Genomic DNA, 14,025 nt, shown 5'->3' on the forward strand with positions numbered 1-14,025 from the left:
CCTGTGCAGTATCTCACCACCCTCATAGGGAAAACTTCTGCCTAAGATCTAACCTAAATTTCCCTCTTCCTATTTATCCCCATTACTCCCTGTCCTGTCTCTCCAGTTCCTAACGAAGAGTCCCTCTCCAGTTTCCCTGTAGGGCCCTACAAGGGTTCCACAGAAGGCACACACACTTTGCAGGGACATCCACCTCCAGGCCATGGTCACTAATGATTCAAACAACTGTACAGTTTCAAAAGGGAAGCAAGATACAGGGAATAAGGTCAGTGTGTGGAATGAATGTAAACTGAAGACCCATGCCAAAGCAGCAGGGGAGAGTAGGTCAAGTGACTAAAAGTGATTCCTGGAGCCTTAACAGGAGTTGGACTAGATGATCCTCGAGGGTCCCTTTCAACTCTGTATATTCTGTGATTCTGTAATTTAAAACAGTGAAACACTGTGAAAATACTGCAACAATCATTGTGTGCAGGAGTGAAGTGATCCAAATTATGTCCACAGCAGAATTTATTCCCCCAAACAAACCTGGTGCTGTGTTGCTGTGGTTCTGTGACCATCCTGCACGCAGTGCTGTGTCATTTTAGCCTGCACAAACCACCATCAGTCCTTGCTTTATAGGTTGTGTGGTAATAAAAGTAACTCCCCAAAATAATTGAGCATCATTTAGTACTTTTCTTCTGAGTCATAAGAAAAGAACCGTGTGACTATTTCCTCTCCTACAAGCCTAATGTGGATGTTAACTTTGAAACCTAATGAAATGCTCAATGCTATGTTATCTGCATAATGCAGATCACTGCAAGGCAGGGCAGGGAAGGGAGAAATGAAGACCCTGAGAAAGGAACTTGGGAGTAATAAAGAAAAAGGAAGGAAAGGATCAAGTGGAAATAAAAAGAAAAGAAGGAAAAAAGGACAGAAAGTGCATGGAAAGCCAGCTGTTTGTGGTACCAAACTCACACCAGATAGAGACTTGTGATCATTTCTATGAGGAAAGGCTGAGAGAGCTGGGAGTGTTCATCCTGGAGAACAGAAGGCTCTGGGGAGACCTTAGAGCTCCTTCCAGTGCCTAAAGGGGCTCCAGGAGAGCTGCAGAGGGACTTGGGACAAGGTCTGGAGGGACAGGACACAGGGAATGGCTTCCACTGCCAGAGGGCAGGGACAGATGGGATGTTGGGAAGGAATTCCTCCCTGTGAGGTGCTGAGGCACTGGCACAGGTTGCGCAGAGCAGCTGTAGTTGATCCATCCCTGGGAGTGTTCCAGGCCAGGCTGGATGGGGCTTGGAGCAATCTGGGCTAGTGGAAGGTGTCCCTGCCCATGGCAGGGGTGAAGGGAGATGGGGTTTAAAGTCCTTTCCAACCAAACCATTCCATGATTCTATGATTAGTGACACTGGGATTTGTGCAGCAGCTACACCATGCTGTGTTGTTGCCCTGCACACACAACTGCTTTGTCTCCACTCTCCTGGAGACTCAGAGCATTGTGCAAGCCCAGTGATGTATCCCAAAGCACAGGTTGGAATCAGAATTGCCTTGTGGCTTCCTTGGAAGTGTGAGGCATGTGGTTTGAGAGACTGGAAATGAGAGATTGGGTTGTTTGCTTTATATGTCTTGGTTTGGCAAGGCTGTCTTAATTCAGTTAACCTTGCAGAGAGCAGTTAACAATATTCTCTAATGATAATGTGTGACACCATCTCTGGTTGCACAACCTTAGCTTCACACTGACTGTTTTACATGGATTTTGTGGCCTTCCTGCTGCATGGCAAAGGCAAAAGGGGACACTCCCATGTGTTTCTGCAGGGTGCTGAAGCTTTGGCCTTTGTCTTTCCTATGGAGCAAACTCTCAACTTGCGAACAGCTGGGACATCGCCTGCAGCACCTCCAGGTCATCAGCAGCAACAAGAAGGCCCAAAACCAGACTCAGCTGATGAGGTATGGAGTACACACAGGGTCATGTGTGTCTTTGCTCCAGCTCTGTCTGCTCTGGAGAAGCCAAACCATAGATCCTGGGGGGTCATCACTGCAGCCCTTGCTCTACTCCCTGCTAGTTGGGTCATCTTTACTCTGCACTCTGTTAATATGCATATATGTTAATGCGTTTAGATGTTAATTATGTCTTTTGCCAGGTATCTGCCTTTTTTCCTAGCACATTGCCCCCCAAGTGCTTGTACTGCACCTGTGTATGTTGTGCTTTGCTGTCACTCCTCCCACTGCTTTCATCTCTGTTGCTGTTAACCAAAACCTGCCATCAGTGCTCAGTGGCACTTCCCATAAGAGCAGAAAGGTTTAAATGCTCCCTTCTTTCACCCACTCTTTTGGGGAAACTTTTCTTGCAGAAACTGCAGACCAGAGAGTCCCAACAGCAGTAACAAAGTCAGTGTAAGAGGAAAAGCCAACATGCAGCACAGTGAGTGGAACAGAGCAGAGATCTGAGGCAGCTATTGAATGCCCTGGGGCCATTCCACAGCCAGTCTTGTTCTCTGTGGTTCTCTAATCCTGCAGTAATAGACTCCCAGGGAACACTTAAAATAGATTAGCAGATTTGAAGGCCAGAAGTAACTGTGATTGTTTAATCTGTTTTCTTGAATAACTCATGTCATGGAATTCCATGCAGAACCTGTAGCAGGGAAGGGGCAGCTCAGCAGCCCTCGTGGGTTCATGTACGAACCCAGAAACACTGTTTATTGCCTTGACTTGGGTGTCCTGATCTCAACATGGATCCTCCAAGTGCTGGTGCCGTTGGGACCGATAATTAGTAGATCCCCCCTGAGTATGAATATACCTTTCTGTCTAACATTCCCCTTTGTGGCTTCAATCCACTCTTTGCTCCCTACTAAGAAAGGTTTCGTGCTGTGGCAGGCTCTAAGTGGTTCTGTGTTTAGAGTCATGGAATCAGAGACTATCCTGAGCTGGAAGGGACCCACAAGGGTTATCCAAGTCCAACTCCTGCCCTGCACAGCACAACCCCAACAATCCCACTCTGTGCATTGAGCTCCTTGAGCTCTGTCAGGCTTGGGGCTGTGCCCACTGCCCTGGGGAGCTGTTCAGTGCCCAGACACCTCTGGGGAAGAACCTTTTCCTGATATCCAACCTAACCCTCCCCTGACACAGCTCCAGCCATTCCCTCGGGTCCTATCACTGGTCACAGATAGCAGAGATCAGTGCTGCCCCTCCATTGCCCCTCATGAGGAAGCTGCAGGCAGCTGTGAGGTTTCCCCTCAGTCTCCTCTTCTCCAGGCTGAGCAAACATGTTTTGTGCTTGGCCATACCAGTGAAACTCAAAAGATCCCTCCACCATACCTCTGCAGTGAATTGTCCTGGTGTCCCTGGGACATTAAAGATGCTATGTAAGCAAAGCCAGCAGTAGTCATTGAAACATTAAACACTGTCCTTCCTTTTTCCCTAACTCAGTTTCTCTTTATCCTGCATGCAGGAAAGCCAACATCTTTGTGTCTCTGCTGATTGATGTGGCTCTGGGGATACTGCTGATGTCCTGGCTCTACAGGAAGAACCGAATTGGTCACCTTGCTGACACTCTCATCCCTGTGGCTGATGTAAGTCTGGCCAAATCTGTTCTGTTTCACCTGCTCTGCGTGCTGAGCAGCTCTCTATGCCTGGGGTAGTTGTAAGGAAGCAATGCCTCACACACAAGGGTTTTGGAGAGTGCTGAAGTCATGCAAATTAGGTCTCCTCGAGAACTGTGAAATCTTCAACCCAGGCCTGTTGGGACTGCTCTAAAGGAGCACAGCTCTGCTTTGCATGTGCTGTGAATAGTAATTAGATGTTTACCAGAGGGCTGCTCCTAGAGGAACAATTAGGGCTTGGACAGAGCTCTGCAGCTGCAGGTTGAGTGGTTGTGGAGCCACAGTACTTTGAGTTTGTTCTGGAGCCAACAGAAAGGGTCCTCAGGTTGTTGCTGTATGGGTTGTTTGAGGGGAGAAAAGCTGTAATCAGGGTCGATGTGATAAACTGCTGAAAAGTCCAACATGATAAGCAGTGCAGCTGTGCTCGTGCAGGGAGTTTCATGAGGAAGTCCAAAAGCTTTGGCCTGTCAGGGTGCAAACACCTGAAATCCTCTCTGAGGGCTCTGGGGTACAGAGGCTAAACTAGGCACACTTGCTGTGTCTTGTGATTTCCTCAAGCATAACTCCTCTTGCCCACTGAGATCCTTCAGCATCAGCAGAAGTTCACAAAGAGCAAGTATGACTCATACTGTCCTGCTTTCCTGGTGGTTCATTTTAGGTGCAGGGCTCCAGTATATCTATTCAGTGGCAGTGAGGAGCATAGAATGTACTTCAGAGGCTGTATACCAGACCATAATCTGAGGTCAGCTCTGGTTTAAGAGCTTCTGTGTCTTGGGAATACATGTGCAACAAATTTTGAGCTCTGCCGTGGAGCTGCAGAGCCTAATTCTTTCTCTGTCCACTTGTCTTTCACTTCTGAATGGATCTTTCCATTCTTTTTTTTCTAGGAGCTGGAAAACATCTCTCTGCTCTTTCTCCAGCTTCTTGGCTGGGAAGAATTTGATTCTGATTAGAGAATTCCAGCAGCAGTTTATTTTTCCTACTTATGCTGCATTTCCTGGGAAGAGCTCCCATTTCCCTCGATGATGATCTGCCTGGTCTGTGTCTAGCCCTTTAGTTGTTGCAAGCTATAGGTTTCTGATCATCCTTGTACACGCTGTACTTTCAGAAAAACCTTTAAGGGTAGCAGTAAGGGTTGCTGCAGACACTGTTGCAGGACACTTGCTCTTGTGTTTGACCTATACACTGCAAATATTTTTCTAAGCCTTATTCCTAAGTCTTTTCCCTTACAGATATTTCAGCTGGAGAAGTTTAAGTTCTCTAGAGCTCTCCCTATGGGATTGCTGTAAGTGCCCAACTCTCAGGAATCTGATTTCTTAACAAGTCAGCAGGGAGGTGGCTTTGGCTGCATTCCTGTCTGCACAGGTGGCTCTGGGAGGGATTCCATCTGCCCAGTGTCTTTGGCAGATGGACACTCTCCATGCTCAAGGTGTATCCACCCCTGGCACCTGTCCTGGACAGCCTTGCTTGTGAGGGTTGCTTGTTTGTTCCTCTTTCAGTAATTTAGCTCATCTGTCACTCAACTTATACATCCTAGTGTCAGTTATCTTCACCATGACTCCTACATGTGTGGACTTCACTGCCAGGCTATCTCCAGGAGCTGTTTGTTTGTTTTCCTGGAAGTGCTGACTCCTCTGCCATGTGGGGGAGGCATGGTAGCTTTCTGCTCTCTTTCTCCAAGCTTATCAGTTCAGGCCACTCACAGCTCTTCTTACTTCCCAGCCTTACTTTCTTCTTTCAGACATTTTAGACTGTGGACATAAAATCATTTGGAGTCCTTTATCTGCCTTTGCTGGGCATTGATTTATATGCATTATGTGCAGGCCTTCAAAAATGCAGATCTAAGTGATCCCAAAATATCCCAATGACTTCAGCATGTGGTGTGCAAGCCAGCACCACTTCTTTTTCCAGTATGACAGCAAAATCTCCCCTTAGCCATTCAGCAGTAGGTTTCCTCTGTGCTGCTGAGTGTCCATCTGGTACACATTATTCCCATCACTGGGGCTTTCTCAAGGGCTTTTGTGTTGCCAAGTTCAGTAACTCATCCTTCCCCATGTGCAAAATGAGTTCCTGCTCCTTGCTCTTCTGCTTTTGAGCTGTGCCCCAGATCTGCTGCTGGCATTGACCTTATACCTCTGTGTCTGCTAGGAAATAGAACATTAGATAGATCATTTCCCCCAGAGGTGCTTGGGCACTGAACAGCTCCCCAGGGCAGTGGGCACAGCCCCAAGCCTGGCAGAGCTCAGGGAGTGTTTGGCCAATGCTCTCAGGCACAGGGTGGATTGTTGGGGTGTCTGTGCAGGGCCTGGAGTTGGACTGGATGATCCCAGTGGGTTCCCTTCCAGCTCAGGATGTTCTGTGATCCTGTGGTTCTATTGTAATTAGATTATTCTGTATGATAAGGTTATATACCTTGTAATAACCTTATGGATTTGAATATTGACAAACTAACCTTATATAACACATAACCTTATTGGTTTGATTGATTGATTTTAGCATTGACAAAATCACAGCTGTGTGGGGCATGGTTTCTTCCCAGCAAACATCTCTCTGGGAGGAAGCAGGTGCAGGTAGGTGGTTTGACTCTCAGCCCCTGTCAGGGTCACAAGCTCAGCCTGCTGTCAGGGCTCAAGCTGTGTTCCCCAGCCATCATCTGTCACCCCCTGATTAAATGGTTCTCAAATCAGCACTTAGCTGGTGGTTGTTGGTGCTGCACAAGATCCCCGAGTGCAGCTCCCACTTTCACAGCTTGATGAGCTGCTCTGTGCTGGCTGTAATCACAAGTTGCTTTTGTCAGTCACTGAGGCAGATGTGATTCAGAGACACCCAGGGAGGAACTGGCAAGGAGCTGTGCAATGTGAGGGACTGATTTGTGGAACAGCCTTTCAAATCCGGGAGTGGAAAACATGAATAATCTTCTCTCTGTAGGTGCTCTCACAAGTCCTACCTTCCTTCTTCCCCTTCATTCCACCAGGCTTCCCAATGGTTGTCCTTGGTTTTGCCTTCCATCAGACAGCCTTCCTTCAGAAACACCTGACTCAAAGTGCTCCATTTGTTTTCAAAAGAACTGCTTATAAACCATCATCTTTTATTTCCCTTCATCTCTTTTATTCTTGCTGATGTCTTTTTTCCTTAAGCTGTAATCTCTTTGAGGCATTTAAATATTTATCAGAGATTGTGCCTCCAAAAGTGTTCCTGGGGCTTGGAGATAATTTGATATATGTTCCTACTCAGTCTTGTTCCACTGATCCGTAAACAAGACAGGCAGAAAGAACACTTCCTGGAAAATACTTTCAGATGTTAGTTTGCAAAACAGTATCTCTGGGAGCCCCAAACACCTACAGCAGACACGGGGCAGGTGTGTCTGCAGGGACTGCTTTGGCTCTGCCTGCTCTGACCTGCACTGGATAGAATTGTTAAGGTTGGAAAAGGCCTTTAGGATCAGTGAGTCCAAACTTTAACCCAGTGCCACCACCATGTTCACCACTAACCATGTCCTCAGGTGCCACATCCACATGCTTTTTTAACACTTCCAGGGATGGTGACTCCAGCCCTGCCCTAGGCAGCTGTGCCAGTGCCTGACCACCCTTTCCATCAAGGAATTTTCCCAATATCCAACCTGAACCTCCCCTGGCACAACTTGAGGCTGTTTCCCCTCATCATGCCCCTTGTTCCCTGGGAGCAGAGCCTGACCCCACCTGGCTGCTCCTCCTGGCAGGGAGTTGGAGAGAGTGAGAAGGTTCCCCCTGAGCCTCCTTTTCTCCAGGCTGAGCCCCCACAGCTCCCTCAGCCTCTCCTGGTGCTCCAGCCCCTTCCCCAGCTCCGTGGTGTCCTCTGGAGCATCACTGTTCTTCCTGGTGCCCACCCACAGTGCCCTGGGTATCCTCTCTAGCCATGTCACCATTAGTCCATTAGTCTGCTTATGGAAACTATAAAGAATATGCCCATGGAAACTAAAGAGAAGAGATGACACTAAGGAGAGTATTTTCCCAGTGAGCCCATCTAACCCTGTTAGCTTTAGTCTCCAGTTTGTTCATGTCCCTACAGCTTGTTATGAAGCACTTCCAGTGCACCATATCTGATTTATTAATCCTGCTCACACTCAGTATTCATCACTGCAAGAGGAGAATTGGACTCCCAGTCACCTTTTCTGATTCTGCTTCCTGTTGATCAGTCCTAAACTATCTGTCTGGAACACAACCTCCAAGGTTATGCCTCAGGACTGTGTTTTGGATGCCTTGCCCAGCTAAACAACAGCAGGTAGGGCACCTTCCCATGGCTGTGTGCCCCTGGCAGGATTGAGCAGCACCTCTGGGACTGGCAGCCTCCAGAAATACTCACTCTAAAACCCAGCCTTGCTGCAGGACTGCTCTCAAGCATTTAAATATTTCATTAAAATCCCCAAATGCTTTTTCTGAGTTACCAATCCAACACTTTAAATATTAAAACCAGTCTATTTATAAAGCAGCAAATGCTTCTTGGCCACAGAGGTAAACTCCATGGGATCCACTCAGTCCTGACGTGAAGTGAGACAGAGGGAAAATGCAGGAAATCAAAAGAGAAGCCTTTAGGAGAAGTTGAAGATTGAGCCATTAATTTTTCTGCTGCACTAAAAGTAAATGTTTACAAACTCATTTTGCCAGGATCCTGCTGGTTAATAAAGAAAATGGAACCATTCCCTGGAAATAATTTCCCCTGAGGGGAATTATCCATCTGAATGATGGGGGAAGTAGGCTACACTGCACCAGCTTTAGGGAGTGTAGCTTGGTGGTTCTACACGTGGGCAATTTTCACTTGCATGGACTTGACTCTAAATGGGATTTTTGGAGGTAAAAGGCCTGTCCTTAAAATCTCTGTTCATGTGGGACAGTGTGAGAGGTCAGTTCTTCCAGGTATGTTCCCCACCTCTTCCCTGGCAGTTACCACTCTCAGCTGCCTCAGCTCACAGCCTGGCAAATGGAGCTCACTGCTGGATTCAGCTCAGGGGAGTGGGGCAGGTGCAAAGTACCAAGCAGCAGAGCCACTCTTGTCTTCTGCATGTCAAGTGCAAGGGCAGTGTAGACTGATCTGGTGGAGAGAGAAATCAATAAGTAACATCAGTGTGGGATGAAATCACCAGAAATTGTGAGTGCAAGCCCTCAGTGAGGGTTCTGGAGGACAGGTTTGAGGCAGGGAGGAACAAGCCCAGAGCTGGGGTTTGGTTTCTTCTGCTGCATCGAAGCGACATCACGTGTGTCAGGCAGGAATGTGTCCTGAGGCTCAGCACCAGAGTCCCTCGGGAGCTGCACCTCCAACCCTGGGGGCAGTCCTGGGCCCCTCGTGGCAGGACAGATATTGAGGGGCTGGGGTGTGTCCGGGGAGGGAACGGAGCTGGGGAAGGGACTGGAGCACAGGTCTGATGAGGAGAGGCTGAGGGGGCTCAGCCTGGAGAAAAGGAGGCTCAGGGGGAACCTTCTCACTCTCTCCAGCTCCCTGCCAGGAGGTGCAGCCAGGTGGGGTCAGGCTCTGCTCCTAGGGAACAAGGGGCATGATGAGGGGAAACAGCCTCAAGTTGTGCCAGGGGAGGTTCAGGTTGGATATTGGGAAAATTCCTTGATGGAAAGGGTGGTCAGGCACTGGCACAGCTGCCCAGGGCAGGGCTGGAGTCACCATCCCTGGAGGGATTTAACAGCTGTGTAGATGTGGCACCTGGGGACATGGCTAGTGGTGCTGGCAGGATTAGGTTATTGGTTGGACTTGATGATATTAGAGGGCTTTTCCAACCATAATGATTGTATGATTTGGAGATGAGCTCCATTAGGCTTTTCTCTCAGTGGTTCAGAGGCTGCTTTGTTCCTGAGTATCTCTCCCTAAAGTCTGCAGAGAGACATGACAGTGGTAGGCGAGAGCAGTGCTGTACACTGTGGTTGATCCTGCCAAGTACACCACAGAGGATCAGGAAAGTTTGTGTATGAAATACATTTATATAATCATGTTTTCCATGCTGCTCAACAACAAACAGCTTGGTTGGAAAAATTCAATCTTTTTTTCCCCTCAGTGCCCTGCCATCTTCCTCCCTTTCAAAATCCTCAGAGCCTTCCCCAAGCTCAGCTCTGACTTCTGAGCTGACTGTCCGCAGGAGTTGATCTGTGCACCAGCATTTGCCACCTATTTCCAGACCTCCCCTTACACCAAGAAATCACACTGGGAAGTCCCACCAGAGGTGGCCAGCGGTGACAGTTGCATGTTCACAGCACTGAGACCATTGAAGCAGTTCAGCTTCCTCTCAGCTGTTGTGCTTGATTCACTGAGGAGTCAGTAAAGGTGCATTGCTGATTTAAATAGTTGTCTGTAAAGTAGTTGTTTGTATTTTTTGCCACTGGTCTGAAGGCTGTGGTGGAATACTTTGAGGGACAGCTCATCCAGTGCACTGGACCTGTTTGGTGTGGGAGCATCTTTTGCCTTCACTGCCTTTCTTCTATATGTTTTCAGCATGTGGCTGAAGAGCTTCAGGACCTGCTCCAGTGGCTAATGGGAGCACCAGCTGGACTGAAAATGAACCGAGCTCTGGATCAGGTTTTGGGCCGTTTCTTCCTTTACCACATCCATCTTTGGATTAGTAAGTGCAGTTGTTTAACTTTCCTTTTCATCTCTCCTGTCCTGAGTGTTTAATGTTTGCCTAGAGGCCAGGAATGAATCAAAATGCACTTCTGCAAGTACAGACTTGTCTGTGAGTCTTCCTGCTGTAGGAACTGAAGCCAAAGTTGGATTCCCACACCAGGAAATCATGCATGCTAAATAAGGTGCTGGGATTGATGTTCTGCAAACGGTGCAGATCACCACAGCTTACTTGGTGTCACTAGTGGGGAGTGTCAAGGGAAGGCACTGCTGCAAGGTCTGATGTTGGCTTACAGACTTTGCCATGTGAGAAGCAGCTGATGGGACAGGGATGAGAAGTGTGCTTTTGGGATGCAAATGCCAGCCCTGTCCTATCACCAGCTTCAGCTTAGTGCAGTTTTATTATTTCAGGTTCCTCCGTGGAATACCACACCCCTGTGGTGTACAGTCATCATAGCATAGTGTCATAGTATGTTCAAGGGTTGGAATGGAGCTTAGAGATCCCCCAGCCCCAACCCCAACCCCTGCCCTGGGCAGGGACACCTCCCATCAGAGCAGGTTGCTCAAGGCTCATCCAACCTGGCTGTGAACACTGCCAGGGTTGGGGCAGCCACAGCCTCCCTGGGCAACCTGGGACAGTGTCTCACTACCCTCACAGGGAAAACTTCTGCCTGAGACCTAATCTAAATTTCTCTCAGTTTATAGCCATTGCTCCTTGTCCTATCACTCCAGTTCCTAACAGAGTTAGGAACCAGCTTCCTTGTAGTTCCCTTCAGCTCCTGGCAGGTTGCTATGAGGTCTCCACACAACCTTCTCTTCTCCAACCTGAACAGCACCAACTCTCTTAGCCAGTCAGTCCTGACAGACAGCTATCAGTCCTGATGGACATAAACTCTTTAGTTATTACACTGATTTGCTTTGTTCACCCATCAAGTATGGTCTTGTTTCTGTGACTTTGCCCTACTTTAGTGATGAAAGAGTCTGTTTCTTCACACTGGCTTATTTTACAAAAGCCATATGTGGTGGCTTTTGTGCGAAGAGCAGGGAAATAAGAATAGTTGCAGTAAAGGTAGATGTATGCACTTAAAAATATACTTAGGAACCTGGACACACATGTAGAAAAATCAAATCTTCCATCCCAGGAAGTGTTCAAGGCTGGGTTGAACTGGTCTTGGATCAACCTGGTCTAGTGGAATGTGTTCCTGCCCATGGCAGAGGGTGGAATGAGATGAGCTTTAAGGTCCCTTCCAACACAAACATGCTTAGGGCAGGGGGGATCTATTTTTTGAGAGTGTCAAGAGCAAGGTGTCCCAGTTAAATCCTGACCCTCTGCCATGTCCACCAGGCTACATCCACCTGATGTCCCCATTCATTGAGATGATCCTCTGGTATGTGGGTCTGTCGGCCTGCCTGGGCCTGACCGTGGCTCTCTGCATCCTCTCTGACATTATCACACTCCTGACCTTCCACATCTACTGCTTCTATGTCTATGGAGCCAGGTGAGTCCACCTCTCTTGGGCTGGTTTGGAGGGAAGGGCCACAGAGCACTCAGGCTATGGCTTTAACTGGTGGAGCATTCAGTTCCCCTGAATTCACAGTTTGACCAGCAACTCATTTGTTGCGTTCTTTCATGTGATGGGCACTGTGCCACAAACAACCTCGGTAGTTCTCCTGCATTGACATATTTATTTATTGTGGGAATGACCTGGGAAAATAAAAGGACTTGAGGGACAGAGGACAAGAAAGCAGTCCACCCCGTGCCTTTGATTCAACCTTATAGTACTGTCCTCAGTTGCACCGTACCCGGTGGTATGGAGGGGAATAGGAGGAGAGGGGAACTGTTGTAGTTCTGGAGAGGCCCCCAAGTCCCTGCCTCTGCCCTGCGTCAGAGGTTCCTGTCTGCATCCTGGCACACAGACGGCGGTTTGGGCTTTCAGCATGGCTCTGACACCGTCCTGGTGGCATTGTCTGGACCTACTGGCGGGCCCTGTGGCCGAAGAGCTGGGCAGCGGCTCTGAGGGAGTGTGGGAGAGTGCAGGGAGCTTTGGGACATGTCCAGGGCATGTTGGGGTCCCTGTGCAAGCAGTGCCCACCACTGCACTCTGTTTCTGCCCTCTTGTAATGTGTGCTGCAGCAAGGACTTACACAGGCTGTGGGAGAATAGCTGAGCTTGCCAAGGAGGTGGGAGACAATAAATAAAGGATCTTCTGGCTGATAAAGTCCAGAATGGCCATCATCCCTCCCCAGGATTGACATTGCAAACAGTAGATGAAACAGTAAATCTTTAGATCTGGGTGGTTTAGGGAATGTTTGGAAATACTGAGACCTGATTGATGAGTCAGGACTGCTGTGAGCAGAAGGCTTACACCACAAGTCAGTAATGTCAGTAATGAGGGGTCTCTTCCCAGCACCTCTGATTACTGGAATTTCTGTGTTAGGCCTTGCTCCTTCTAACCGTGCAGAGAGAGGAGGCAGGAAAAGCATTTTCTCAGTTGCTATCTTTTCCCTGGAGCTGCAGGGAGGCAGCCAACCCCCCTCAGTGCTTGTCAGGAGTCTGGGGCAGCTATGTGCTGTCATGCTACTGGCATCCAGCTGCCCTGCTGTGCCACATGCCCCTGTGGAGAGCCAGGAAGAAACACAGTCACCCACAGCACCTTGTGTTCCTGCAGCTGGCAGAATTTGGTGGTTCAGGTGCTGTTGAGGCCCAAGATCTTCTGAAGCAAGCCACACAGTGAAACAAGAGCAGGCATGTGTGTGCAGGTGTCAGGGACAGGTGGGGCAGGTGCCACAGCAGCAACACCCAACTGGTGTCATGTCAGGGTGCACAGGGAGTGTGTGGCCTTAGTCAGAGCTATGGGACAGGTGTGTGCCAGAGCCTGGAGTTGTCCTGGGCACTCTCCTGCCTAGGGATTGGTGCATTGGGCTGTGCCTGCCAGTCTAGGGGCATCCTGCCAATTCCTTGAAGCAGTTGGTGTTCCTCAAACCGGGTTCTTGTCTTGGGTAAGACTCCTTGCCTCTCCTTTCACAATGCTAGCAGGAAATCTGAGCAGCCTCCACTCCTTAGCTAGGCTGGTTCACCAGTCTGGCTGTTGTAGCACTGGCTTTCTCAGGGTCTGCTCTGCCCCACACATTGACCATGTCCCCACATCTGTATGTTAGCACTGCTGCCCAGGGCTCTTTGTGCCTCTTCTCCATCCTGGGGGCTCTTTCTTCTTCGATGTTAATCCGTAGACAGGTGTCTGTATCCCACCCCTTGTCAGCCCAAGCTTCCCTCACCATTGCCATTTTTCTGGGAGGGAGGTAACTCCAAGCATCATAGTACCAAGTTCCAAAATCCTAAGGAAAAGATGTGGTAGGTGCCGCCAGCCATTTCCTTGATTTCTTCCCCCTCTTAAGGATTTCTAGAGCTGTGGGTTACTAGAGAAGGTACAGGGCCTCCAGTCCTCTCCCTTGTCTCTGTGCTGCAAAGGCAAAGGTGCATTGCACTGCCTCAAGTGTGAGGGCTAAGACCTTGGCCAGCCCTGCCGTAGAAGGGTGTGAAGCAAGGGGAAGGGACAGATCTGAACTGGGGAGACACAGGTGAGCTCTGGGGAATAAGCTTGCTGCTTCGTTTCATAAAATCCCAGACTGGTTTGGGTTGGAAGGGACCTTAAACACCATCTCATTCCACCCCCTGCCATAGGCAGGGGCCTTCCACCAGCCCTGGTTGCTCCAAGCCCCATCCAACCTGGCCTGGAACACTCCCAGAGATGGAGCAGCCACAGGGCAGGTGGTGGCACAGGGCTGGCATTGCTGCAGCCCCAGGGCATGGCCTCGCCATTGCCCTGCGGTGCCCAGTGCTGGCTGCAGC

At 49.1% G+C, this 14,025-nt stretch overlaps 1 protein-coding gene across 1 annotated transcript in view; it reads left to right on the forward strand.

Moving 5' to 3' along the window:
* Positions 1 to 14,025, forward strand: part of PIGQ (phosphatidylinositol glycan anchor biosynthesis, class Q) — a gene marked incomplete at its 3' end in the record, with an annotated part of 17,586 nt that overhangs the window by 3,270 nt on the left and 291 nt on the right. Inside the window, exons 2-5 of the mRNA XM_009083597.1 lie at positions 1,770 to 1,926; positions 3,428 to 3,548; positions 10,050 to 10,176; positions 11,521 to 11,674. Coding sequence (XP_009081845.1) covers positions 1,770 to 1,926; positions 3,428 to 3,548; positions 10,050 to 10,176; positions 11,521 to 11,674 — 559 coding nt within the window. The remainder of the gene's footprint in view (positions 1 to 1,769; positions 1,927 to 3,427; positions 3,549 to 10,049; positions 10,177 to 11,520; positions 11,675 to 14,025) is intronic.

The sequence above is a fragment of the Acanthisitta chloris genome, unplaced genomic scaffold, assembly GCF_000695815.1.
Source record: "Acanthisitta chloris isolate BGI_N310 unplaced genomic scaffold, ASM69581v1 scaffold21161, whole genome shotgun sequence".
Classification (NCBI taxonomy): Eukaryota; Metazoa; Chordata; class Aves; order Passeriformes; family Acanthisittidae; genus Acanthisitta; species Acanthisitta chloris.